The sequence below is a fragment of the Gymnogyps californianus genome, chromosome 4, assembly GCF_018139145.2.
Source record: "Gymnogyps californianus isolate 813 chromosome 4, ASM1813914v2, whole genome shotgun sequence".
Classification (NCBI taxonomy): Eukaryota; Metazoa; Chordata; class Aves; order Accipitriformes; family Cathartidae; genus Gymnogyps; species Gymnogyps californianus.
Window position 1 is genome coordinate 71,847,790 of NC_059474.1, and position 25,156 is coordinate 71,872,945.

The following is a 25,156-nucleotide window of genomic DNA, read 5'->3' on the forward strand; positions in this document are numbered from 1 at the left end:
ATGTATCGAAGGACAATTTCATTTCATCCTGAACCTCAACAGAAGAGGCTGGAAAGAGAAAACTCATCAATAGCTTTTTTTTAATGTGGCTGTAAGAATTCCTTTAAATATGTTTTCAGGTAAGCTGAAGAACAGCAGATAAACGCTGCCACATTTTTGCAAAGCCCCAAACAAAGCAAATGAACAAGGATGGAATTTGTCATAATGGGCTTTAATGGGCTTATACATGTTATGTGGTTGACAACTGTAGTTTTCATCTTAAAGTGCTGCAGCATAAAAGCATGCAGGGAACAGAGCCGAAATGAGTTCATATATGTTGCTGATCTTAAATCTCTGTGATGCGGTGTTTACAAACTTTATTACTGTTTTCATCTGGCTTCTCAGTTCTAAAAGGGCTGCCTACATTCATTGGATGTGGTACGCTTCTCTACTGATGTGGTCCACATGTGGAACTGAGAATCCGCTGGCTTTGTGACTGGGTGATGGCTCATTAGGCAACAGTAGCAGATGGTGCATGGGTGAAGAAGGCTTCATGCAGGTCCTCATCGTTGCAGCATGCTGTTGCCTGCTCTGTAATGGCAGAGGCCACGCATTGTGCCGGCAGCAGCCTCGGGGAGCTCTCTGAGAGCTGCTGCTTGCTGGGAATGCCACTAGTACTTGCTCCAAAGGGGCCTGAACCACTTCTGCATGAACTAATGCAGCAATGTGATGATGATTTGGGTTTTATTTTAGTCAGTGTAAATGCACCAAAGGATGAAATGAGCCTCCTGCTATGAAAACGTGGTCTGTATTTAAGGCAATGCAGAAATGAACTGAGCTTTCATTGCATTAGTAGCACGCAACAACACTGCACCAGTGTTGAAAAGCCAGGGCTAAGCCATCCCCTGAATTTTGTTTGTAAGACGCTGGGAGTACTCTCAAGGAAAATTCTTAATCTGTAATTCCTACTTCCAAATTTTGGCCAGTCGATTGCTTCGCCCATGGCTGAGGAGAGGTAATACAGTTTTCAGGCTTTTCTTCAGAGGCTGAGCCAGGCATCTCTAAGGCTGAAAGGAGCTGATCATCATTTGATAACAAGCAAATGTGTCAGAAGGCTTTCACTTACCAGTGCAGGCAGGCTGGCTGGGGAGCCAGGGCAGCCAGCATGACAGTGTTTTGTTGTCCCTCTTCATGAGATACGGGTGAGTAATGAAACTTGTTGATAGCAAATAGTCTGTTCAATGGCTTTACACGTAAATGTAACTGGATATATGTACAGTTTGGTTAGCTGCAAGTGTAGCTGAATGAATTAAAACTTACAAAATTGCTTGAAAAAAATTATTGAAATATATCAAAAGAAGTTGTGATACCATGGTAGCTCTATTGTTTAGCTTATAAATGTTTTGAAAGGTATTTCTGGATATCTCTTGTGATGCCACAGTTTAATTCTTACAGGTGCCCTCTGCTATGCTGAACTAGGAACGTGCATTAAGAAATCTGGTGGTCACTACACCTATATCCTGGAGGCCTTTGGCCCATTACCTGCTTTTGTGAGAGTCTGGGTTGAATTACTCATCATTCGGTAAGTGTATTGTGGCTTTTCTGTGTTTCTTTTCTGATGGGCAATACACTTTTCAGTCATAAAGAAAAATCTTCAATACGTGATGGGCAAAACAAATCAAATATATCTTGATCAATGAGCTGTGTTCTTTTAGTGTGGTTTCTTCAGAGAATTTAACAACGCTATTTTGCTTGTCAGCATTGAAACATTCAAGATGACATATGTGCATGTATGGGGGGAAAAACCAATTCTGAGAAAACTGCCTGCCACACAAATTCAGTTACTTGCTTTAATTTTTCTAAGCTTACTGCATCCATTAATGTCACTAATAAAGCTAATACCCATGCCTATATATAGTATAGTGAAAGAGGGAAGTCACCTTTACATTTTCTCAGTCTTTGCACTAGTTTTTGGAGCAGTTGCTGTTGTCTGTGGATACAGGAATAACTCCTGGTGAAGCTATTGCCCAGTAGTTTTCAGATTTGGGGGCACTATGTATTCTTTATAGGTCAGTTCAGGTCCCTATTTTTTGTTTTTGTGGGGTGTTGGAGAATTTAACTCTTGCTTACTATGAAAAGCACTAACTGGCCAAATAAAGCAACATCAAGTCCTTACGTATCTAAAATGTCCAAAGTATTGTTTTGTTGTGTAAGCCTGTGACTCATGCAGCCCTTGACATTGTATAGGTGAATTACAATATGAAGATGCCGAATCATCGAATCACATCAAATAAATTTTCAAAATGTAAATGGATCTTTGTATCAAACTCAAATGTGGCCCTTTGAATTTTTAATTTTATTTTTTTTTTTGAACAGTGTTGCTGAGGCTGGAGAGCTTGTTACATGTAGAACAGGGCAACTCACTTCTGCAAAATAACTTTGGGAATGCTCCATTCCTGCCTCAGGCTAGTGAGCGCTCCTTTCCCCTCTCTTCCGCAATCAGCAAATTAGTTACAAAAGCGCAAGCCTCATTTCAAATCACAACTATGTTTACATAATATTGACAAGTTCTAGCATAGACTGTTGAGTTTAAAAAGCACTGACAGTGCTGAGTCATTGTGAATCCATAAATCCTTATCTTGTTTCCGGAGGAAATCATTGTGTATGTCAGATGGTCCCTCACATCCTCCCCACCCATACGTAACCTTCGAATTAACAGCGTAAGTTCCATCAAAGGTGATGAAAGAGCAGATGTCTTAACCGTATTAACTTTTTGCCAAAAAGGAAAACCAGAGAGAGGACACGGACCTATGTTTTCACTGTGAGAAGCACAGTGCTGTGAACGTAGCTATCTCATTGCACATCGGAGAATCAACAAAAGAGAGAAGCGTTAGAAATCCCCTTCTTAACCTGCACCTTACTAGGCAGGGGGACATTATTAACCTAGGCACAAATACCCACAAGAAACCAGGCTTCATAAATTCCTCTCCTCACAAAATTATTATTTTTTTTACATATGATAGTGTCCCAGGAGTGTCATGAAAACATTCTTAGTCATTGTGATCTGCCCCACACGCAGAAAGTATACATGGGAAGGAACATCAGTGGATTCTTTAATCATCAAATCTGAAAGGCAGCAAGGGAGGCGTACTTGTTACAACTTGCGATGATCAGAGCAGCGCTGCTGAAACTCTGTGTAGAGTTTTATATCTGACTCCTGCATTGGTAAGCTAATTGGCTGCTGCTATCAAAGAAGTTGAGACCTAATATGTATCTAGGTTTTTTTCAGTAGATGAAGTTGCACACACACTTTTCAGCTAAGCTGTTTTTTCCTCTGAAAGATTGCAGGATTACCACACCCATGGGCTGGTGGAGCATCTGCAACCAAAATAAACATTTCCTGCTCTCGTATATCTTTACAGCCACTATTTTACAGTCTAGGACACACTTAAACTCTGCTCACATACTGATTAAACTGTGCCAGCATCACCTGCTGTTTAGAGGTACCTTACACTGCGCTGCTCCTCATCTAGTACACGTAGGGGCTTTTTTTTCTCCCCAAAAGTCAGGTTGAGGGCATATTACACACCTTTTAAAAAAAAAAAAAAAAAAAAAGCTAGTTCTCAAACAAGTGAAGATGATTGCATGAATGCATTGTCTGTAGTGTGTCTGCAGTGCTTAACTATGGTGGTTGCTAAACACAGGTTGGGTGAGAGTGCGCTGCCAAGTGACTCACTCACCTGTGGTATGTGCTGGAGCACTGTCCCTGCTCCTTTCCTGGTGGCTTCTTGTGCTCCTTGCCCTTCAATGAAAGCTGCTAACGCACTTTCAGTCTGCTCCTGAACACCCAGTTGTTAGGGGGCTGCCAGCCTGTCTGTAGGATTGCAGTCAAAAGGAAAATGCCCCATTCCTTCAACTTCTTCTTCCATTGATTGACTACACTGCCAGCAACATCTCCCCCCAGACATGGGAATGAGAGAGACACAGCTATTTATTAGAGGTATAATTTAAAAGCTATGTTTTTAAAAACATAATGGTGTGGATAGCAGTTGCTGCCTCTTTAAAAAGGCCTTTCTTAAAATGAGAGGGAAAAATCCAAATTCTGGAAAAAGGAGCCGGGACTGAGGAAAAAAATCTGGGAAGGCTCCAAAGATCTGATCTTTCATCTGATCTAGGACACTTCAAACTACTTTTGGCAGACTGCAGTGTTTAAAAGCCGGACGCCTGGTGATCTTTTTATGTAAATTAGAAATATTGCACCGAGGTAAAGTCAGTAAATGTCTGTGTAAATCCAGCACAGAGGACATTTGGTCCCTGAGCGAAGGCAGAAGTTGCAAAGCCGATTGTTGGCCAGTGAGAAGAACAGTCCTCGTGCGTGGGGGACACACAAGCAGCAGCCCTCACTTGTCCACGCAGAAACTTTCCGAGGAAGATCCGTCTGTTCTTTGCTGCTCTGCAGTTTGATCCAATGCAATGTGTGACATTTTGGTTGAGTCATAACTCTAAGAAAGTGGGTTTTGTTTCAAGGGCGAAACTCGCTTGTGGAAAATTCCTTTATCGTTCGATGGAGAATAATAACTTCTCTGCAGAATTTTTACACTGTTCCATAGCATTTTTAGCAACTATATTTTTATTAAAATTCTGTAAGGTGAGGCATTATTTTATTAAATGCTGTAGATTTTTTTTTCACAAGAAATTTGCATGGACTCTTGTTTAACTCAAAAATCCTTTGAGGCTGAATCATATGCCCTTTTGTCCTTATTGTGTGTGAGTGTGTGATGACACACAGATGCTACCAGCTGTCCTAAGAAGGGTGAAAGTGTCCTCCCAAACCAAACGTGAACAGACCACTGGAACTGTAATATGCAGACAGTGTCTGATCTGAGGCACAGGATAATTTGCTGTTAATAAGTGTCAGCGCTAAGGCTTCTGGCAAACATTTAGCTTGTCTCAAAGAGAAAGGCTGTATGAATATCACGAGTATTTCAAATTTGCAAATGCAACAACTGCATGCCTGCCCTTCTTCACATTTCTCTGTTTCGTGGTAGGTGCTTTCTGTACATTGAGGATTTTTGCTTCCACTTGCAGTTCTGGGAAGTTGCTAGTCAATAAAAGGAACAAGTTCTGTTTGCATTTTAGGAAATTCAATTTTTGCATTCTCTCAGATTTTAATAACAGACTTGGGTAGGTTTTGGATACTTATTTCAGTAAAGCAGAATTCTCAGCTTGATTGAAGTTAATTTGCTTGTGTCTCTGAGGGGTGAGATAGACCTGGCCACTAGAATTCAGTCCTCAACAACTTTTACTCAGGGTTTTGCCCATGTAATCTACTTCTGGCCATGTTCACTTCAAGCAAGTGAATGAAGATTTCTATTGATACCTTTCCTTTCTGTTTATGGCTGCTTCGCAACACGGAAGTTGTAAGAGCGATCCTGGTAAGAAGTGTTGCTGTCAAGATCAGAACTGCTGAGCAAAGCTAAACTGCTCACGGTTTCAGGCAACATTCAGAAATCATGGTACATGGCAGCATAGTTACAAGCAGGCACCAAAATTAAGTACGGTTCACAGTTCTATGATAGTAAAGTTACAGCATGATCCCATAAGTATATTATCTATGTATTATTGCAGATTAATTTTGTGATTTTTTGTTGTTGTTGTTGTTTTTACTCTAGCCCTGCTGCCACAGCAGTGATATCGTTGGCATTTGGACGTTACATTTTGGAACCTTTCTTTATGCAGTGTGAAATCCCAGAACTTGCAATTAAACTTATTACAGCTGTTGGCATCAGTAAGTATCCAATTTTAGGTTTCAGGGAAGGGTAAAGATGATGTAAATTGAAAAAAAAAAAAAAGTAATCACACACTGAACAGGTAGTAGTCTGATGTGAATCATTACAAAATGACTGTGCATCCAATGCCAAGGGCATCAGCGTGACTTTTTGCCTGGGTATGTGCGTTTGTGAACATACGCAGTAGTAAAAAGAATAGCAGACTTTATTAATGGCAGGGAAAATCTATTGCCAAGGCTGATTCTGTTGCCACTTGAATTAATGGCAGAACTCTCATTACTTTTGTGGAAGCAATTTCAGTCCCTAAGAGATGGTGAGCCAGTGCCAGAGATATGGAAGAATGATTACCTGATTTTTAAGGGCTTTGCTCTATCCCTGTTTTAGGAGGCAATCGAGTGCCAAGTATGATGCCATGAAGAAATGTAGTTCTCTTGAGTGGAGCACAGGCAACATGAGATCATCTTCCCTAGTCCCACTCTGTCCTTCATAGCAATAAAACTTATTGAGGCCCTTGCAGTTCAGGAAGCAGGAACCTAACTGATGACTTTGGGAGCAGGGTGTAGAGCTTGGTGAAAATGCATGTCTGTGACCAGCAGCTTGTCCTACTCTTGCTGACTTTGCAATTAGTGTAAAAGGGACCGTTTAGGGCTACAGAGAACCAATAATTGCCAGTGGAAGGAGGGAGGCTACCCTGAGACCAGGAGCTTTACTGTGTACCTGGGCTGGTGTGGGAGGCTGCATGAAACGGGAAGGCACAAATCGTGATGTGAACGGGACTCTGGAGCCATGTGCCTGTAGCGCCAGAGGCTTGTTTCCAGTTCTTTCTCGTCACTGGTGATGATGCTCCTTGCACACGTGCGCACACATTTGCATTCAGCTGTGCTGGGAGGAGGCTGCAGAGTAGACCTGAGTAATTAGTAGCAGATTGTTCCTTTCAGTTTGGTCAGTGCACACATCAGAAACAAAAGGACCGGAAAAAGGAATTAAGACATGCAAAATGATCAAAGGCGCACAGGAGACCCCTTCAGTTTTGCACAATAAGAGGTTCAGATGACTTTTTCTTTCTTTGGGGTGGGAAGTTCAACTGACACTGAAATTTCCAGTCTCCAGGTTACTGTGGCTTTTTGTAGGAGCTCTCTTGATAAGAGTTCCCTTCTGCCAAGAGTGTTAAAAAAAATTGGTATGTGACCACATTTCTTTCTAACTTAATTATGCACAAACTATAGGTTTCATAGGAATAATTGAATTAAGGGCTTGAATTTTGAGGTCAATGACTTTTTATAACTACATCTGTCTGAAATATTTCAGTGCAAGATAAGGGTGAAACAGATGTTCAGTAACTTCAAGGTCACTGAGACAGAAGGAATGTTAAGTGAGGACTCCATCAAAGCATTTTGTTAAGTGCATGTGATTCAAGCACAATAAGTGAACAATTTGAAATAGGTTTTTATTGCTTTTAATTTAATTGAAAATCTGTGTGATAAGCCAGGGCTTTGCAAAGTAATTAAACAAAGAAGTAGCATTGCAGGGGGGGTGGAGTTATGCTGAAATAATTACAGCCTAAAGGAAGAGAGGAGTTCGCAGCAAACTGCTCCTATGGTGAGCGCGGGTCTGTACAGCGCAGGTAAGATGAGCTGTCATTTCACCGAAAGAAGGGATTCTTGTAGAAAGTTTGTAATGGTGAATGGGACAATGCTGAGGAAAAGAGTGATATGTCAGACTGAGGCTTTATCTTTATTCTTTGCAGTATGTTCTACAGTGGTGTTTCATTTGTAGTAGTTTTTGATCATATGCTACACTTAAGCTCAGGGATCCCAGAGTGCATGACTTATTCTTGTATGGTAAGAATTAGCTGTTGTGGTGGTAATTGTTATGAATGTTTCGTATTGTGCATGTAGGCAGAGAGATAGGTAAGATTAAGGTGGTGTTGAGCTGAACAGACACATTGGAGCCCCGAAGATCTTATAATCCAATTTAATGGTGCTAAAGGCTTCCATTGGCTTCCACTGAAAATTTTAAGTTAATCAGAAAGTGAGCTGACATGCCTTTTGTCTTCTTATCCACTGCTGGTCCCTTCTCCCTCCTGTGCCTGATGACAGAGTGCTCATTCCATATCTGTTTTTATCGCGCGTGTGAAAGGTAGTGGGAAGCACCATTAAGCTCTGTCCTTGGGTGAGACTCTGTTCTGTAGTTTTACCTTGTCATTTCTGATCATACTAGAAAGGGCAGGAAGAGATTTTGAAAAATCTCCAGGTGATCCCCTGACCTCAAACACAATCAGCATATCTAAACAATTTCTGACAGTTGTTTGTCTAAACTGGTCTTAAAACCTCCAGTGAGGGAGTTTCTAAAGCCTCACCTAATACTACAGCCTAGTTTTTTTCTGTCCTTGTCACAAGACAGCTTTTCTCATTTATTTTTTTCCACCTAAACCTCCTTTTCTGCAATTTAAGCCTATTATTAAAAGGTTGCCTGAGATGGATGCAACAAGGATTATGATGGGGAGTGGCAAATACTGTTGCTCCTCTACCAGCTGCAAACAAGTACTTCTCGTAGAGGGGCTACAGCCCATTCTGCTCCCCACCATTCCACCTCAGTGCCTCTGCAGTGAAAAAGGAACGACGGTGCTGCAGAGAAAGATGTAGATCAGATGAGAGCTAAAATGGGACTACTGGAGATGGTGACCTTTAAAGAAAACCTCATTCTTGGTTTATTATTTATAGGAAAAAAGCATGTGCTGGGCACAAAATTCCCCTCAAAATCACATCTGTTCTGAGCAATTTTGAACAATCTGTAGAAGCAAATTTTCTGTTCCACAGTATGGTGCTTTCGTTTTTATTTTTTTTTAAATAAAAACAACCAACCAAAAAGTCCAAACATTTCAATGGCTCAGTAGAGAAAAGGATTCTTGTGTGGAGGTTCTCTTCAGATACCCCAGCTTTCTGAACTTCTGAAGCAAAGGCTGCCTGTTCTTTTCAAATTTAGAAATCACTTTAATTCACTTGGTATTTCTTAAGCGAATCTCTGTGAGGAGAAAAACCTAGGCAAATACTGGATATGCATATCTCGGTCTATTTGTCAGTCTACCATAAACTTTTTCTAAACTCAGTCAATTTAACTGTAACCTGAGAGGAGAGCAGACATCTCAAGGATATCTAATTACTGCAATTTTTATGACAATAAGCAGCCAGGTAGAGGAGAGAGAACTTGGATGTGCCCCAGCGTAGGGAAGGACAGCTGAAGAAAATGCAAACAGGAGAGGAGGCCTTCTAAATGCCCACCTTTGCTTGAGTGAGACACAACAGCCCCAGAACACAAAGCAGAAGCGATGCTGTCCGCATTTGTTCTGATGCTGAAGACAGTCTTTTTAGGAGAAAGAGCTAAAAATTCATTTCTTCCTTTAAGTGAAAGCTGGTAGACCCCTCTGTATTTACTGTTTCTTCCAATGAGGAAACATCCTATCACCATTGCAAAGCATGGTGATAGACAGTGCAAAGAACCCCTATATTCATATATTGCTTTATTTCTATCCTTTAATTCTTCTCCTAATGGAAAACTTAAATATATTGGTAACAGGTAGGGATAAATTATACTGTGCAAGGGTATTGAACTGTACTATCAATATGTAACCTGAATAGATACACAATCTTAACTGAGCGTGTTCTAATCTTTTCGCTTGGCCTCCTATCAGAAAGCAGATAAACAGGTTTCAGCTACTAAAAACTGTGAGACTTGAAAGCAGGTTACCAGCTCGCACATGTTTTTAAAGGTTTTACACTCATTCATGTGTATTTTGGGCATTTTACGCTGCAATAACATATAATTTTCCCCTTTTTTTGGAGGTCTGCCAAAAAAACTCAAATACCCCAAACGATGACTGTTAGAGGCAATGTTATGCTTGAAAACCAAGGTCAGCTGTACAGATCTATCAATGCTTGCTGGCAAATACTCCAGCCCAAGCTTTATTGGCATAAATTTGGTGTGTATGCGAGTCTATAGTTAGTTGGGTTTTGGTTTTTTTTTTTTTTTTTCATCATGGCAGATGTTACAGATATCACTCTCTACTGCTGACGGTTTTCAGACAAGCAGTTTAAATCTTGGCTTGCAGGGATAGCAAAAGCTGCTCTGATGGGTGCTTTTGTGCCTCCTGTGACTTCATTTTAATTGACGCATTAGGATCTGCAAATTGAGGGTATTTTTTGCTTTGTGTGAATGCCTTGACCCTAAAAGCCTGACAAGTTAGGGGAGGGCGGTTTCCTTGGTTTCCTGCTGAGACAACGGTACATATATCCTTGAAAAGTAGGCCAGGATGTAATGCTTACTGCTGCTTCTCCCCTTAGATTTCGTTATCCAACTATAGCTGTGGCTGTGTGAAGGAAAGAGATTGTGAAAAGCAACATGATTGGTGTTACCATTGTGGTTGATTGTTCATGAAGCCCATTTTGTTCTCCCTCCATACTCCCCTCGGTTAGGATTCATCTCACTTTTAGTTAGGTGTTTAGTTTAAGGTAATTGTCTATGCTCCCCATAGAGTTAGAGGAGAGAGAGGGAAAGAGACATTTCCTGCAGGCAACTCATCTCATCTGAGATAGGCATCTGAAAGAGGTGTTATTATTCATCCTCTGGAGGTAACTGTCTCTTCATTGATGATGCAGCCACACTAGATGCCTGACTTCTAGTTAGCAAAGTTAGAGATGAGTCCTCCTTTCACTGTCCTTTTGTCTGGGGAGTTGCTGTTTCCTTCTGATCTTTGCTGTGATCCTGTATCAAAGCGTCTGCAATCAGTTTCTTGAAATATCTCTATAAGGCCCTGTTCATAGAAGAGAGGTGTTGAATAATGACCATAGTCTCAAGATACAATTTCCTTCTTGAATCCTCCTGGCACAGTTGTCATATTCTTTTCCTGGTCTCTAGCAGCTTTCTTCACGAATCCTCTTCTCTGTTGCCTTTTACTATCCAGTTGCTAACACAACCAGTATGGTGCTGATATATGATAGCAGTATAAGCCCCACATCTCTATGTCTGTTGTGCACGTAGAATTGCTAAGACTAAATAGTATAAGATGACTGTAAATTCTTATAGCCTATTAAGTCCAATAAAATGAAATTCCAAAAGATACCAATTAGTCTCAAACCTTCTAAGAACTTAAGTCTCAGCCCTGCAACCTGAACTACTATATTTGTGTGGTTGTCCATCTCTGCAAGGGACTTACTCTTGTAGAGGACCATCAAAACTAACGGCATGGGCACTGGACTGACTGCAGGTGTAGCGTCCCTTCAGCTTCCCGATCAAATGAAGGTCCTTGCTGTGTCCGTTTTGCTTTTGCTATTTGATTAGAAAGCCTCAGATTAAACATTTGGCTGGCTCGAACTCACAGTTGGGGATGGAGAAGGTTTTAACACAGCCTGCTCACAAGCAGGCTGTCTTCATGAGAATACCAGCCTGCATTTTTTTTAATTTTTTTCCCCCAAGCCAGTGTAGCTCTTATACAGATTTGGGGCTTGTGATTTGTGTGTGGCTGGCCAGCCAGGAAGGTTATGAGTTTCCTTGTGAGTTGATGTTAGTGTTTGTACTAGTTTGCCATCCAGTGACATTCTCATATGTGTATCAGGAAGGTGAAACCGATACATTAGAAAACCTCGAGGAGGGCTCTCTGCAGGGAGGATGCTCATGTGACCTATTCTGACCTGTGTAAGGTAACAGACCGATTGCTGCAGTCAGCTTGAACCCTGAATAAGCTGGATGTCAAATTGCAGATACTTTCTTACACACAAAACTCTTCCTCGACATTTTCTTGTGGCCTGGTCCCTGCCTGGCTTTCGTCTTCTGGGAAAGTAAGATATCCTGAACTTTCTAGGAAATTTGAAATAAGCCAGTGGTTGTTTATGGCACTGGATTTTCTTTATAACTTAAACACTGTTGGTCAAATGAATATTTTAAATAGATTTTGCTTAAATGAGAGTTGTTAACCTTCCTGGTAATCAAGCCCTAGGAAAAGAGGGGGAGCCTTAATCAGCACTAATATTCAGCAGCAACATCAAGGGATCTTTCAACATTTAAATGAGTGAAGATATGTCAGGGTAGTATTGGGACAACAGAGTGATGAATCAGGCCCCTGGGATTTTCTGTTTCCTGCCAAGTATAGGTATACACGGAAGTAATAAAGCAAAAAAACCCCATATTTGGATCTCAAGTGATACTTTGCAGAAGTCCAAGTGATTTCTTTGTGACTTAGGAAAGAATGCCTCAGTTCTGAAATACGGTGAAATACAGAACTGGAAAAACATTTTGACCTTTAAGATCTTTTTGTGGTGAAAAATTCACATTAAGTGAAGTTGCAAGTTTATGTTGACTTTGGTAAATTGTTCATTTGAGAGTGCGGCCTTCTCTTTCCCAAACAAAAATTCCAGAAAATACTTTTTATATTTTTTTCTGGAATTTTTATTTTATTAAAAATATCTAAAAACTGTATTGGAATCCAGATTACTTGGAATTTTCTCCCTTTTCCATTAAACCAAAACTACTTTTGGTTTAAACTGAGAAGAATTTTTTATGACTTATTTTTTGGCCTTGCTGGTGAACAGAATCTGTATAAAAGAAGAGATAAATCAGTGGATTTTGCTGCCAGAAAGCTTGTACCATGCCAGTTTTACAATGCTAGCTCATAGAAACTAGCTCCCAGACTCTGGAGGGAGATAGCAACTTGTGTTTTGATGCCTCCCAAGATGTGTGATATGGCTGATGATACAGACAAACTGGTGCTCTTGAGGGAGTTTGAAGTACAGGAGGACTGTGATGAGGAGCAAATTCATTAGCTCCATACGATGGCAAGAAAGAGAAGATGAGTGAGCAGGCTTGTTTGACTATGTCCACCTTTCCCTGCAGCAGAGGAGGAAAGGGACTTTTTATCTAGTGAAATGACTCACATTTTCAGTTCTTTAGGTAATTTTATTTTTTAAATATCTAAACTCCTTTATTGATTCTGTTTTGCCAGGGTAATTGTTTAAATAAGTTAGAATAACTGGTACTCAAATGATAAGACCTACCATCCTCCTGTCAGTCAGTGCTGTAGTAAAGGCCAGAAGATGCCCTCCCTGGCCCAGAAGGAGACGCGAGCCGAGCAGACAGGACGTAAAAGCCCTTCTCGCTTATCTCTCTACGTGTTGGTGAGGCGCAGACCTGGGCTTTGTTTTCAAGAAGTAAAAGGTCTCTGTTTCTTCACCAATTCCCAACAAGGACAGGCACATTACTTGCACTCTGGCCCTCCTGCATCTCTGGTGGTACGGCAATAAGGAAGGAGAAAGTGGAAAAGAGGAGCAGGGTAAATAAGGTAGTGAGTGACAAATTATTGCGGGGCCTAAATGGGAGTGAGAAAGTTTAATATGATTATTAATTGTTATTGTTTTCTGAAAATGCAAATCTCTACTCAAACCGGCACTGATACAGAAATCTGGAGTGACAAGAGTTGGGCAATTAATTTCTTTCATCCAAGGCAGGGTTGTGCCAGCCCATCGTCTACCAACAGCTAACAGTTCTGGGTAAACAAAGCTGTAATTTGGTGCAGAGGGAGCCAGGCAGAGAGCAGAGAGATGAATGGGCCACACAGTGGGTCAGACAGAGGGGCTCAGCTCAAGCGTTCTGTGCAGTGTCCGGAAGGGGAATGCGAGAAGTGGGAGGGCAGCAGCTGGAGAAGGTTATCGGGGTGTGTTTCCTTTAACGCATCAGGATCTATTGTGTGTGTGGCCTCTCTGCTGGCAAAGAGTTTTGTAGTGATTTCAGCGGCACGAGTATTTCTGTCTAACTTTTCTTTTTCCCCTTGCAGCGCTGGTGATGGTGCTCAATAGCACGAGTGTCAGCTGGAGTGCCCGCATTCAGATTTTCCTTACCTTTTGCAAGCTTGTAGCAATTCTGATAATTATAGTCCCTGGAGTTATCCAGCTAATTAAAGGTATGAAATGAAAAGTAAATGCTTTTAAAGTGCTTTTATCTTTACCCTCCCCAGTCTTTCCCCACCTGCCTCCACCAAATAATGCTTATAGCAGCAAAATCTCTTAATTAGTCTGTGCTTGCTTAACTGAAGCTCTGTACTGTCATGTAATTGATTAGAAGTGGAACTACACTGGGATGAACTGGTATTTTCTTCAGCATGCCAATGAGTCTATTCAGATCAGACTCTGTTTTCAAATGAGCGACAGGATTGCTCTTCTCTGTAATTTGCCTTTGGTGTGAACTTTGTGAAAGGGGCAGGATGGGCTTTAATGACAGATAGGCATACCTCTCCCCAAAGCATACGCCTAGTCCGGGCAGAATATGTCTTCTTTAACTGGGCTAGTGCCTAGTCCTGTTCGGTACTGGGTATGTGATGGCGGAGGGGGCTCAGAATTGGGGAATATATGAAAGAAACAGCATCATGGATGGTATTCTACCACTTTGGTGATGTAAATTGTGAAGTTAAAGGTGCTGTACTGGCAAGAGAAACTGTAGTTAGCTATTGCTTTCATGGGCTTCCTGCCTGCAAGTACTGGGTGCTCATGCTGCATGCACACTTTACTTCTTCCAAGTGAAAAACTGAAGTATACAGCTAAAGGCAACAGTCTGGGGCTAACCCAAGCATAGGAAAGGAAAGCAGAAGTGTTTGGAGGGCCAGAATTACTCTACAGACATTATCAATGTTGCTGCATAAGCAAGGAGTGTGAAAACACACCTTTGTTCTCCCCAGCAGCACGCAGCATGGACATGGCTGCGCAGGCCTTTCCTTGGCTCTCTGGAAGTCGTTTGGGTAAAGCCGTGCTGGCAGAGAAGCTCTTTTCACTGACATATGCTCAGCTACCTGAAGAGGCTTTTCCATTACAGCCCTATCCGCAGCGGGTGTGAGATGGTGACAAGCCCCAGCTCACTCTCGTTACAATAACGCTAGGCAATAACTACACAAAGCACAAGGACCCATTCAGCGCGGAGGGTCAGAACGGGGAGCACTTTTTAATGAATTGGTGGCAGATTTTATCTAACAAAAATTATCACAAGTTGTTGGCTCTGTCCCTGGGGATGCTCTTTTATGATGCTTCACAAAGCCTCCCATCTGAGTCAACAGCACAGCATTAGGTTCTGCAGTGAGCTCAGTTTCTCAGGGACAGGCAGCTCTCTGTGGTTAGCGATAGACTCTGAAATAAAAGTTTTCCTGTGTAGTACTCTGCTGATTCACTATTTCTGTTTTCATGTTTTTCACTTCCTTTCTGGCAGTTGCAATGCCTCTTCCGTCATCTCTTTTCATATGCAAAATTTCTCTCTGTTCCCATCTGCCCTGTTTCTGCTAGACCTTTGGAGCAGGCCAGATCCAGGTTTGGATGGGGTTTGCTGTCCTTAAGAAGCTCAGATAGTGTCCCTGATTCCCTGCTGGGACCTTCCTCTGGCCACAGCTCTTTCCTTACCCAAAAAGCCTCCACTTCAGTGGGAATTTTGACTGAGGGCTCAGTAAAAACCGAGTAAAGGGTAGAGGATTTGACCCATTGCTAATTTAAGTCTGAATGAATTCTGCTTCTTCCTACTCCTTTTCTGTGGAGGATCATTGCTTCTCAGGAAATTTGGGATATTGTGGGGAGGTCTTACAGACCATGAAGCACCTTGTAAATGAGTAAGAGCATAACACAACTCTTCCATGTTTGCATTTATAGATATGTAATTCTTACTTAGTGTAATATTAATACAGTACTGACTATAATGTGGTAGGGAGTTACTAAATTTTTCAGTGGTAGAAATGTTTAAGATATTGGGTTTTTTACCTTAAAAATGTTGCTTGTGAGTGAAATGCTAGCAGTGTTCCTTCCGATTAAAATGTTTAAACAAGTGAAACTTTCCACAGTAAAAACCACAGAGCTCATTCTGCTCTTTCATGTTGATGTAAGTCACTGCTGGAGATGACAGTGCAGGGAGTGTCATCAAGCTCAGAATGCTTTGAAAAAAAACTAATAGGTCAAATTCTGCTATTGCATGACTAGGGACGCCATGAAACCTTTCACAGTTGCTGGCAGATTATGGCTGCAAGGGTTGGGTCAGAAATTAAGGTCAAGGGCAGAACCTGAAGTCAGTGAACTGTTGAGTGATTAAATGTTCCACGGTGTGATATATTTATTTGTTTTAAAGTAGTAGGTGACCAAAGAGCTTATTTTTCAATATTGTTTTTGTTGATGTTGCAGGAGAAACACAGCACTTTAAAAATGCCTTTGCGGGGAATGATGCCAGTGTTATGGGATTACCACTTGCTTTCTATTCAGGAATGTATGCCTATTCAGGCTGGTAAGTTGTTGAAACCTATAAGTATTTGTCCTGAAAACAAACACTAATATCTTTAACTAAGACATTTATATGAAGAAATGAGTAGCAGTTTCTACATCTTTTGCCAAACTACATCATTTAGTAAGGGTAGATCTTGCCACTGTTCCATATGTTCAGTAGTTATTCTGCAAGCAGCTCTACAAAGGAAAGATTTTTCTTCTCCAGTGTACAATAGGTAAACACACACTGAACACTAAAAAAAACCAGACTTTTATTTCTGTTCTTAAGACTAGAAATAAAGGCAACAAGAAAGGAATGTTCTTAAATTTTCATTAAGTATTTTGATAAAAGGGATAAAGAAGCTTTAATTTTTGTTGAACAAGTCAGTAATTACATGAAAAACAAATCTATGAACCATTACAAAGTTGTGTGGACCTCAGCCTTTGCTTTGTAAAAGCAGTATTTGAAGAATAAGAAGCCAACCATGATAACATCGGTATAGACCACAAAACAAGGTAAAAAACCTAGATTCTTACACCTCTTGCTCCAAGAGAATTGGACCTCACTTAACAAGAAGTGCAACTGGCTTCCATAGCAGTGCTATGGACTGTGAGCAAAGGTACAAGAATCTGCCTTCGAGTATCTTGCTCAGAACTTTCTTTCAAGTTCTTTCCCTCTCCCCCATCAAAGTACAGAGCAGCTGGTTTGAAAGGTGCCGCTGCTCTTCGAATCTGCCTTACGATTTATTCATGCTTAGTGAGGGCTCCACGTTGCACAGTGCCAACGTGCTTTTGCAGCAGCGGTGGGGGGGAGAGGGGGAAGACTACAATGCACTGAGTGGGCTTATTTTGAGATAGCTTTGTCTGCAGGTCTTCCCTTTCCTTTCCATAGCCTCACAGGCAGCCAAGTTCTTTACCTCGCACAAAAAGCGAGGGCTGAGAGATAAGAGTTTTATTTATTTAATTCGGAGGGACAATGGGCTGAGCATTTGAGGTCTCTGCCTGTCTGTAACTCCCTGGTTGCAGAAGCATTATAAACATGCACACTGAAGTACTGAACAGAACTTTTATATTAAATGGTGGGGGGGGAAACCCAAGAGAGTCCAAAGCCTTTATCTGTGATAGATACATAAGAAAAGAGCCTGGCATTTTGAAGCCTCAAAGAAATTGAACTCATTATGCGGACAGTCTCTACCTTCTTCCCTCTCTCTCATATAACCGCCTCTGTCCCTCATATCCATACATGTGATGGTTTCTCACTTTAAAAATAGTAACCTAACCGTATGTTTTTGTATGAAGGCAATTTTAAAAGCTCTTTAATATTATTCATCACTGAGGCAGAATTTGTTTACTGTAAAATGCTACATCAAAAATACTGTTATGCTATTGCTTCTTTCCATTTCCACCTAACGTTCCAAACCCCTACAATAAAGAAAAGAATCTCTATTTTTCCTTTACACCTTCTGACTTTTATTTCAAGGTCCTTATAAAAGAAATTAGCAGGAAAAGACCTAATTTGGCTAGTGGTTCTTCCCAGCTGCCTATTTGTCTTTGTCACCAGCTCAAATTGATTGCCTCAGAGCACAGAAGAGCAGACCATTAAGTGGAGTGTCAATACCCTTGCACTATCAGTTTCATGGGGCTAAATCAATCCAATAAGCTGAATGTGAAGGAGTGTTGCAAGTGGTGGTGGTGTGTCCCAGGACGCAGGCAGAATTTTATGCATAGCTTATGAGACTATTAACTTTTAATGATACAGCTTTAAAGAACAAAATAAAGGTAGTATCTCTTATATGTGTTGGTTCATCCTGTGAAGAGCAAGTGTAGACTATTCGGTATATAAAATGCTGTGTGAAAAAGGACAAGTAGAGAAAAGAATGCAAGGAAGCATGTCTTTGCATCAATAAAAGGCCTGATGTAGGGCTGTCAAATTACTTCTGTCTAGAAGAAGGACTAAGACCAGAAAGAAGCAGCTGAACATCTTACTTGTCAAAAGCCATCTCTCCTTTGAACTATCCCAACCTCTCCTTTTGTGTTCTGTGCACTAGCAAGTTTAGAAACAAGTACTGAGGTTGTTCTATAAGATGGCAAATCTAGTTTTACAGAATTTCATGCTCGGTCACAAAATCACATTTTTTAAAACCGTGAGCCAGCGCTAACTCGTTCTGCTAACCCAGATCTGGTCCAAGACTTGTGACGGAGAGAAGTTCCCAGACTTTCTGCCAGATCAGGTACCATTTGTTTATTCGCTGCAGCACTGTTGGGTCAGATATCATTTGTCTTCCTCTATAAAAGCCGAAAGCCAGCATAAGCACTGTATTGACTGCTCTGTTTAATTAGCCAGGATGTGACTTTGCGCCCATATCTGAGCCAGGCACATCTCTGTGATCCAGGGCTGCACAGACCTAGTGCTAATAAATGCAGAACAGAGGGTTCAGTGACCTTGAGGCTTACAGTTGCTTTGTATGCAGGGCTGTGCCTGGTGAGTAGTTCCTATGAATTCCCATGCGTAGCTGTCTCTTGCACACTGCTGGAATATTACCAGAGTGCAACCTGTACTGGAGGTTGTGCAAGAGCACACAGGATTAGCAGCCTGGGTTTGTGATCGTATATGACATACTAGTGTCAAAATCCTGGTTTTAGGAGGGGTTTTTTTGAGGCTTCATTTATTTTTATTGTTAAGAAATCCTTGCTGAGTACCCTGATGAGAATTTTTGCCAATATAACCTGAAATTGTAAAAGGCTACAGCCACAAATGGAATATGAGGTTTAAGGGTGCGTGTGCATTTGTGTATAGGAATAGGGTAAACCATAATTTGCCTAGTATGCTGGAGAAAAAAAATTAATTTAATTCCGCACTGACATTACATAGCTTTTGTCTTTTTTCTGCTTTGCAGTCTTTTCTGAGAATTCCCTTCCTGAGTGTGGGGATGAGGGAAGGTTAAATCTCACACTCTCCTTAATCCAAACGTGGGTCTGCAAAGTCTACTATAATTAACAGCACCGCTTAACTAAAAGCATCTTCTTGATTCTTTGGGAAAGACATATAGAATCAAAATCTACCGAGCCCTTATAATACATTTTATAACTCTTTTCTAGGTTTTACCTCAATTTTGTTACTGAAGAAGTGGAAAACCCTGAAAAGTATGTATCTAATGTTTTTCTTGACTTTTGAAAAATGGTTGTAAAATTTAAAATGCTATAAAAGTAGTGATCTTCAGAAATTCTGCATGCTGGTCAAGTTGCTTGCTTTCCAGCAGATCTGGTATCTATTTGAATTGCAACTGCTCGAAGATTTGCTATTTTTGGCCTGTCGTGACCTTGTTATGTATTCTGCTTTTATGTGCACAGAAAGCAGAAAACTAAGTAGATCTTCAGGGCTCTGATTCTCACCCTCAGGATGCAACTAACTATCAGTGGCTCCTTTCAGTGGAAGTTACTGGTATCCTGTCAGGGAAATCTTGCCCAAGAAACTTACCTGCTGCAATATTTGGCAGTTTTGCTATGTTTAAATATTAATCAAATACTTAGTTCTACTTGTTTTAGATGTCTCAGAGTTGCAGGATCTTGAATACACATAGCACAGCATCCGATCCAATTAAGCCGAACAGGGGGATATTGGTGGGAGTCTGTTTCAAACCAGAGATGAATACTCTCACAGCACCTGTCTGTAAGATAAGGAAAGAAAAGCTGTCCTATTAGGGAGAGTTTGATTTGGCAGATCTAGTTTGGTAGATATGTTTTGGTACATTTGGCCAGTAACAAAACAATATTAACCTTTTCTAAAAATTAAAGAAAATATGCCTTGTCAAATCAAACTGTGTTCTTTGAGGAAATAAACAATTTACTTGATTAAAAATTAATGGGTAGATATCATTTTCTTAGGTTTTTAAAATAAGATACCTGGCTGGGTACCAAATAACTTGCTGTTTAAGAAGACCCCCAACACTGTACACTCAGAGAATATGAAGCTACATATAGACATGTAGAGAAAGTAAAAGAACCCCAAACAGCCATCGATGGGGAGCATGCAGAAGGTTTTTAGTTGGTTTCTTCAAAGTCTGAACCAAGCCTGGTTCTGTATTTCTGTTCGGTATTTTCTTCAGAGACCTGAAAATAATTATAAAGAAATTGATGATAAAACATGAGGATGGCAGAAAGACTGGCAGATTTCCATTGTTTCAGTGCCTTTGAGGGGTCTTGGGTGTTAATGGGCTCTTTAACCTGATCAGGATATGTGTACCGAGGAATGTATGACTGGAAGCTGAAACCAGACAAATGCAAGTAGAAAATACAGCATTAATATTTAACAAGGTGGTTGACTAATCATTAGCACAGATACCTATGTACAATTGGGTTTTTCATTGGTAGTCTGCTTTAGTAAAACACGAGTCATTTGGCTCGGTGGAGAGCAGCTGGCTAACGCTTCCCAGGCCTGGGACACACAGGAACTCAGGCTAGATGATCTAGTAGCAAATCCGGGTTTAACTACCAGGGATCTGTGTGCTTTATAAAGTCAAAGGAGGCCAACATTTAAAAAAAACCAAAAACAAACCACGTTTTTTTTTAACTTTTGAAAAATCGTTGTATTGCAGACTGACTTGAAAAGAAATGTGAAACTAAATAAAAGAGTGAAGTGATTCTGGTCCAAGACTTCTACTGCTTCAGGAAATTCTGGGGAGATGGGTTAGGAGCCAGAGTCTTGGGGATGTGATCAAAAGCATTTGCTTGAAGCAATATAATTTGTACATTATCATGAGGTTACCATCAATACTGTGTGATGTTTTTAAATATGCACATGCCTACCACCCTTTGAGACTTTTCATACACTTATGGGTCTCTGCAGTCCTCTTAACTGTATGGTGATTAACTGAAATTATTAGTAATTTTCATTACAGCTATTTTGGTTTATGTTGACTTTTTTTTTTCTTGTGGTTTGAGTCAGAGGAGTGCATATTTTTGAACATGTTGCCATCCGCTGCGTAGGACAGAAAGGCATAGTTCCTTTTTTTTTTTTTTAACTAAGCACCCCTTGAAGCATGTTGTATCAGAGCTAAGAAAAGTGGTGTGGGTTAGATTTTAGGGTTTTCTTCATCGCAGCTGGGATGTGAAGGAGGGAGACACTCTCTTTTCTGCCCCCATCTCAGGAGAGCTTCTCTGTTCTCCAGGTTACGCTTGGAGAGCTGCTGAAGTTAATTGTGCTGCTAGTGGGGATGCAGGACCAGGGGGCAAGCCACATAGCCTGGCTGGTTTGGTGTATTCCAGGGCAGCTCTGGAAAAAACAGCTCAATGTTACCTGTGCAATGTTGTCACAAAGCTGTTAAAGCTTCCCTTCATCACTCTTCTTCTTGGGGTTGACTTTGAGAGGACGAGAAGGGAAGATGCCCAGTGTTTTACAGCAGGGTGCCTGGGATCACAATCTCCACGCAAAGGTACAAATATACAGCAGAAGAGAATGGGATTTTAAACATTGCTAAATAAGTGGCAGGTGATGGCAGGGCAAGTGGGTTGCTACCGTCTGTGCTGACGGAGACCTCTGCACCACCTATAATTGGAGATTTTGGACTCTGTTAACCCAAAACAAGCAATTAAACGAAACAGCTGGAATATTTTTTTTTTAATCTAGTTGCCACCTGTGAATGGCTCTGTTGGAAAGATGTCCTGCTGAACGGGGGCCTGCTCCACCACCGTTCCCAAAGATACAGGGCAAGCGAATAGTGTGGACTAATCCCAGGGGAAACTGTCTCAGCTCCCACCAAACTCAGTGCAGGCGTTAGGTGAGCCACTAATCATGCTGCTGTTGTAGGCACTTATTAGAACTCAACTGCCCTTTTTTTTTTTTTTTTTTACCTAAAATGCTGTCTTTCCTTTCGTTCTTGTTGTATGCCTTATGTTAAAGGTTGCATGTAGTGCTGCGAAAGTATTATGTAGCTGTTTTTAAAAGGGAAGAGCGAAGCATAGGCTTGAACTGCTTAGAGTCTGTAACAGCTCCAGGTGTGCGATTTGTAATGTTTGTCAATGCTTAGGGATGCAAATTACTTACAGCGACAGAGGTGAGCACAGCGATGCCTGCTGCACTGCGCCTGCCAAGGTAAATGTTTGCCTGAGAATCAGTCACAGTTGCGTATTTCCAGGTGTGCGGCAGCTTTTAAAGTAACTGACAGCTGGTGCTGAGATGAATGTTCAGCCCTGTCCCCAGGTTAACCAGCCTGCTGCAAACCCGCAGTGAAGTGTACCGAAAGAGTTGTGGGGAGGAGAGCCCAGTTACAGCAGGGGGAATGCAGAAATGCTCTAGCAGAGAGAGGAGTTGCAGCAGAGCTGCCAAGGGCCCACGTTCGTGGAGACCTGGCTTTAAGCCCCTTTTTATGTGGTGAGTCCTGGACTCCCTCTCTGCTCTTGTGGTATTGCGGAGGGTGAGAGAGAGAGAGATGGGTCAGGGCCCTAGAATATATCCTGAAATGCACAGGAAGGCGGAAACATCTACTTTTAGACATTAAGGTTTTCCAGATAGGGATTGCTTTGTTTCCTGTGGTGTGTGCGGCACCGGGAAAGCTTGCTGGAGTACAGCAAGTGCCATTGGAAATGTAGGAGAGAGGCAGGGGAAGGGGGGGATGCTCGTGACCTTGCCCAGCTGAAAGCCGCCTTTGTACTCCAGCGGAGCGGCTGTTTGTACAGGCAGAAAGGGCTGCTGAAGGCTGTGGGAGCCTGTGTAGGTGCAGCAGTCTGCCCAGGCGCAATAAATTGCAGATTTAGGTCTATAAATAGGATAAATACTATGGGCCTGAGGCACTGAGATACCTAGGCGATATGAAATCCTAGATAGAGCGAGCTGACACAGAGACAGTGGAAATGAGCCAAGTGGAGAGGAAGCGCCCTTTAAATTACAGAAGGGAGAATGGAAAAAGGAAAAAAAAAAAATCTGAAAGTGAATGCCATTACTTTTTGAACAGATTTTTGGAATTAGTACTGTATTCTCACTTTTGAAATGTCACAGTCCCTTCTTTTGTATAAGAAAAAGGACATGATTATAACCCTAGTTATCATGAGCTGTAAAAGTAGGTGTTTCTGTCTCCTGCTAAACCCCCTTTTGATGTCTCATTTTTAAGCCTGGACTCATTTCTTTATTCCTCTTTGTTAAAGTGCTTGCCTCACACAGCATGAGTAGGATCTGAAGCAACATGAAGTTGTTTGTTTTACAAGGAGCTATGGTTGCAGTGTTCAGCTGCTTTAATGTACAATATTTTTTAAAAGAGCCTGAAATAATTTTATTATCAAGAATATGTGGAACAACGTTGAAGTGTAATAACAAATTTCTTTTACTCTTGAAAATTATGCTTTGCATATGTGTGCTGGGTCAATAGCGATTGCTGTTTGAAGTGAAATGTCTGAATAATCCTTGAAGCAGGGCTTCACCAAAATAACCTCATGCAGCCACGTCATGTGCAGCTTTGATCTTTTTTATTTTCTTACATTATAAGGATCAGCCCTACTCAAACTGAGGTTGTATTGTATTGTCTAAATAATAAGTGAATGAAGAAAGAGCCGGGTCTCTGAGAGAGAATTTGTCACCTGAAAATTGACAGGAGCCGTGTTGCCTGGAGCAGTAAATTTAGAGGACTGGAAATCAAGCATGTTGAACTTTCAAACTCATTTCTTATACATAGTCTTTGAGCTCATCTGTATTCTTGAGCATCCACTCTGTACTCTCAAGAAACAGACCAAGTTTTTTCAATCAAGACTCTAAAAGCAGCTCATGCCCGAACAGCACTTCCCTCCTCCCTTCCCAGGCAGAGCAGAGTTCAGGATCAGCGCTCTAGTTCGTCAGGAATTTTGACGGACTCCAGATGAGAAAATAACACAGGAGTGTTTTTACATTACAGCAATGTCTTCAGAGCCTCGTCAAAGTCAGGGCCAGATTGTGTCAGATGCTGGCCAAAGAGAATCCTGCTTTAAAAAAACCCTTATGTTCTACGTCCTCAGTATGAGCAGAGGATGAGCCCGAATGCTTCGTGTTATAAAAGTTAGGCTCTTGTTGGAAGAGAAAGAAAATATTATTTCACTTTAAGGGAAGGGAAACTAAGACTTGAATTCCTTAATGACTTCAAGGAAATCTGTGATCAAGTGGGCAACTAGAGGTATTGATTCACAGTCCTCCTTTAACTCAAAATCATATTATTTCTTTGGCAGTGTAAGTTTTTGTTAGTGTTGTTGAACTTAGGAAATATTTTTCCTTTAGTGGTCTTCAATTTCAATTATATTAAATGATAGATAGGAGATTTTTAAAGGACGTGGATTCTGAAAGTATTTTACAGCAAAAGGTTAGATTCCTTTGCGGTTGCAGTTAAGTATAGCTGCTATTTGGCATAATCCTTTCTTCTCCCCGGCCCCCCTCCCCCCCCCTTCCCTTATTGGGCCATTTCATTCGCAAATATTCTGTTTCTGTTTGTAAAATAACTTTGGTCCAGCCCAGGCAATCTATCATTGTTTAAAAAGTTACACAGTGCAAAGAACATATTATTGAGATGTATAGCGTTTATAAGCCTGGTCTCAGATTGATAAATCATGTCTTGTGCTGTTGAAAAGCCAAGAAATGAATTGCTTTGCTATGACCTTGGGGTCTGAGATTAGTCAGTTTGTCTATTAGATTTTTCCAGTGTTCTTCTCACTTCATTTATTCCTTCTTTTCTAAGGAACCGAGAAGCAGTAGATGTATAGCAAGTCACCAAGGCTTGATGTCATCAGACATTTTGTAAAATCAGGTTATCAAAATGTTTGATATAATCTGTTTTTATATTGGCTTTAAATCATGTGAGTGTCATGTCTAATTAATCTAATGTGTACCACCCATTCGTATTAATTAAAGTTTAAAGTCACACTTTACATCTATGAGGACTGAGTGAGAGAAATGTGGTATTAGAGGTTTTTTTCAGGGTGTCTAAGCATTATAGAGATGCAGATGGATGGGAGGGGAATGGTGGCTAAGACACTAAAACTCTTCCAGCTCCCTAGTTGTTTGTAGCCATCTGATTTGTGGCACTTCACATTAGAACGCACCCACCTTCCAAAATCAATCAGAAACTTGAATTGCACTGTTGCTCACTACCAATCTAGACCCTG

The 25,156-nt window shown here is 41.1% G+C and overlaps 1 protein-coding gene across 2 annotated transcripts in view; it reads left to right on the forward strand.

Moving 5' to 3' along the window:
- SLC7A11 (solute carrier family 7 member 11) overlaps positions 1-25,156 on the forward strand; it is a 260,524-nt gene that overhangs the window by 200,561 nt on the left and 34,807 nt on the right. For both annotated transcript variants that reach the window (XM_050896134.1, XM_050896133.1), the window contains 5 exons: positions 1,435-1,561; positions 5,652-5,767; positions 13,591-13,716; positions 15,962-16,061; positions 19,139-19,183. In XM_050896134.1, coding sequence (XP_050752091.1) covers positions 1,435-1,561; positions 5,652-5,767; positions 13,591-13,716; positions 15,962-16,061; positions 19,139-19,183 — 514 coding nt within the window. The remainder of the gene's footprint in view (positions 1-1,434; positions 1,562-5,651; positions 5,768-13,590; positions 13,717-15,961; positions 16,062-19,138; positions 19,184-25,156) is intronic.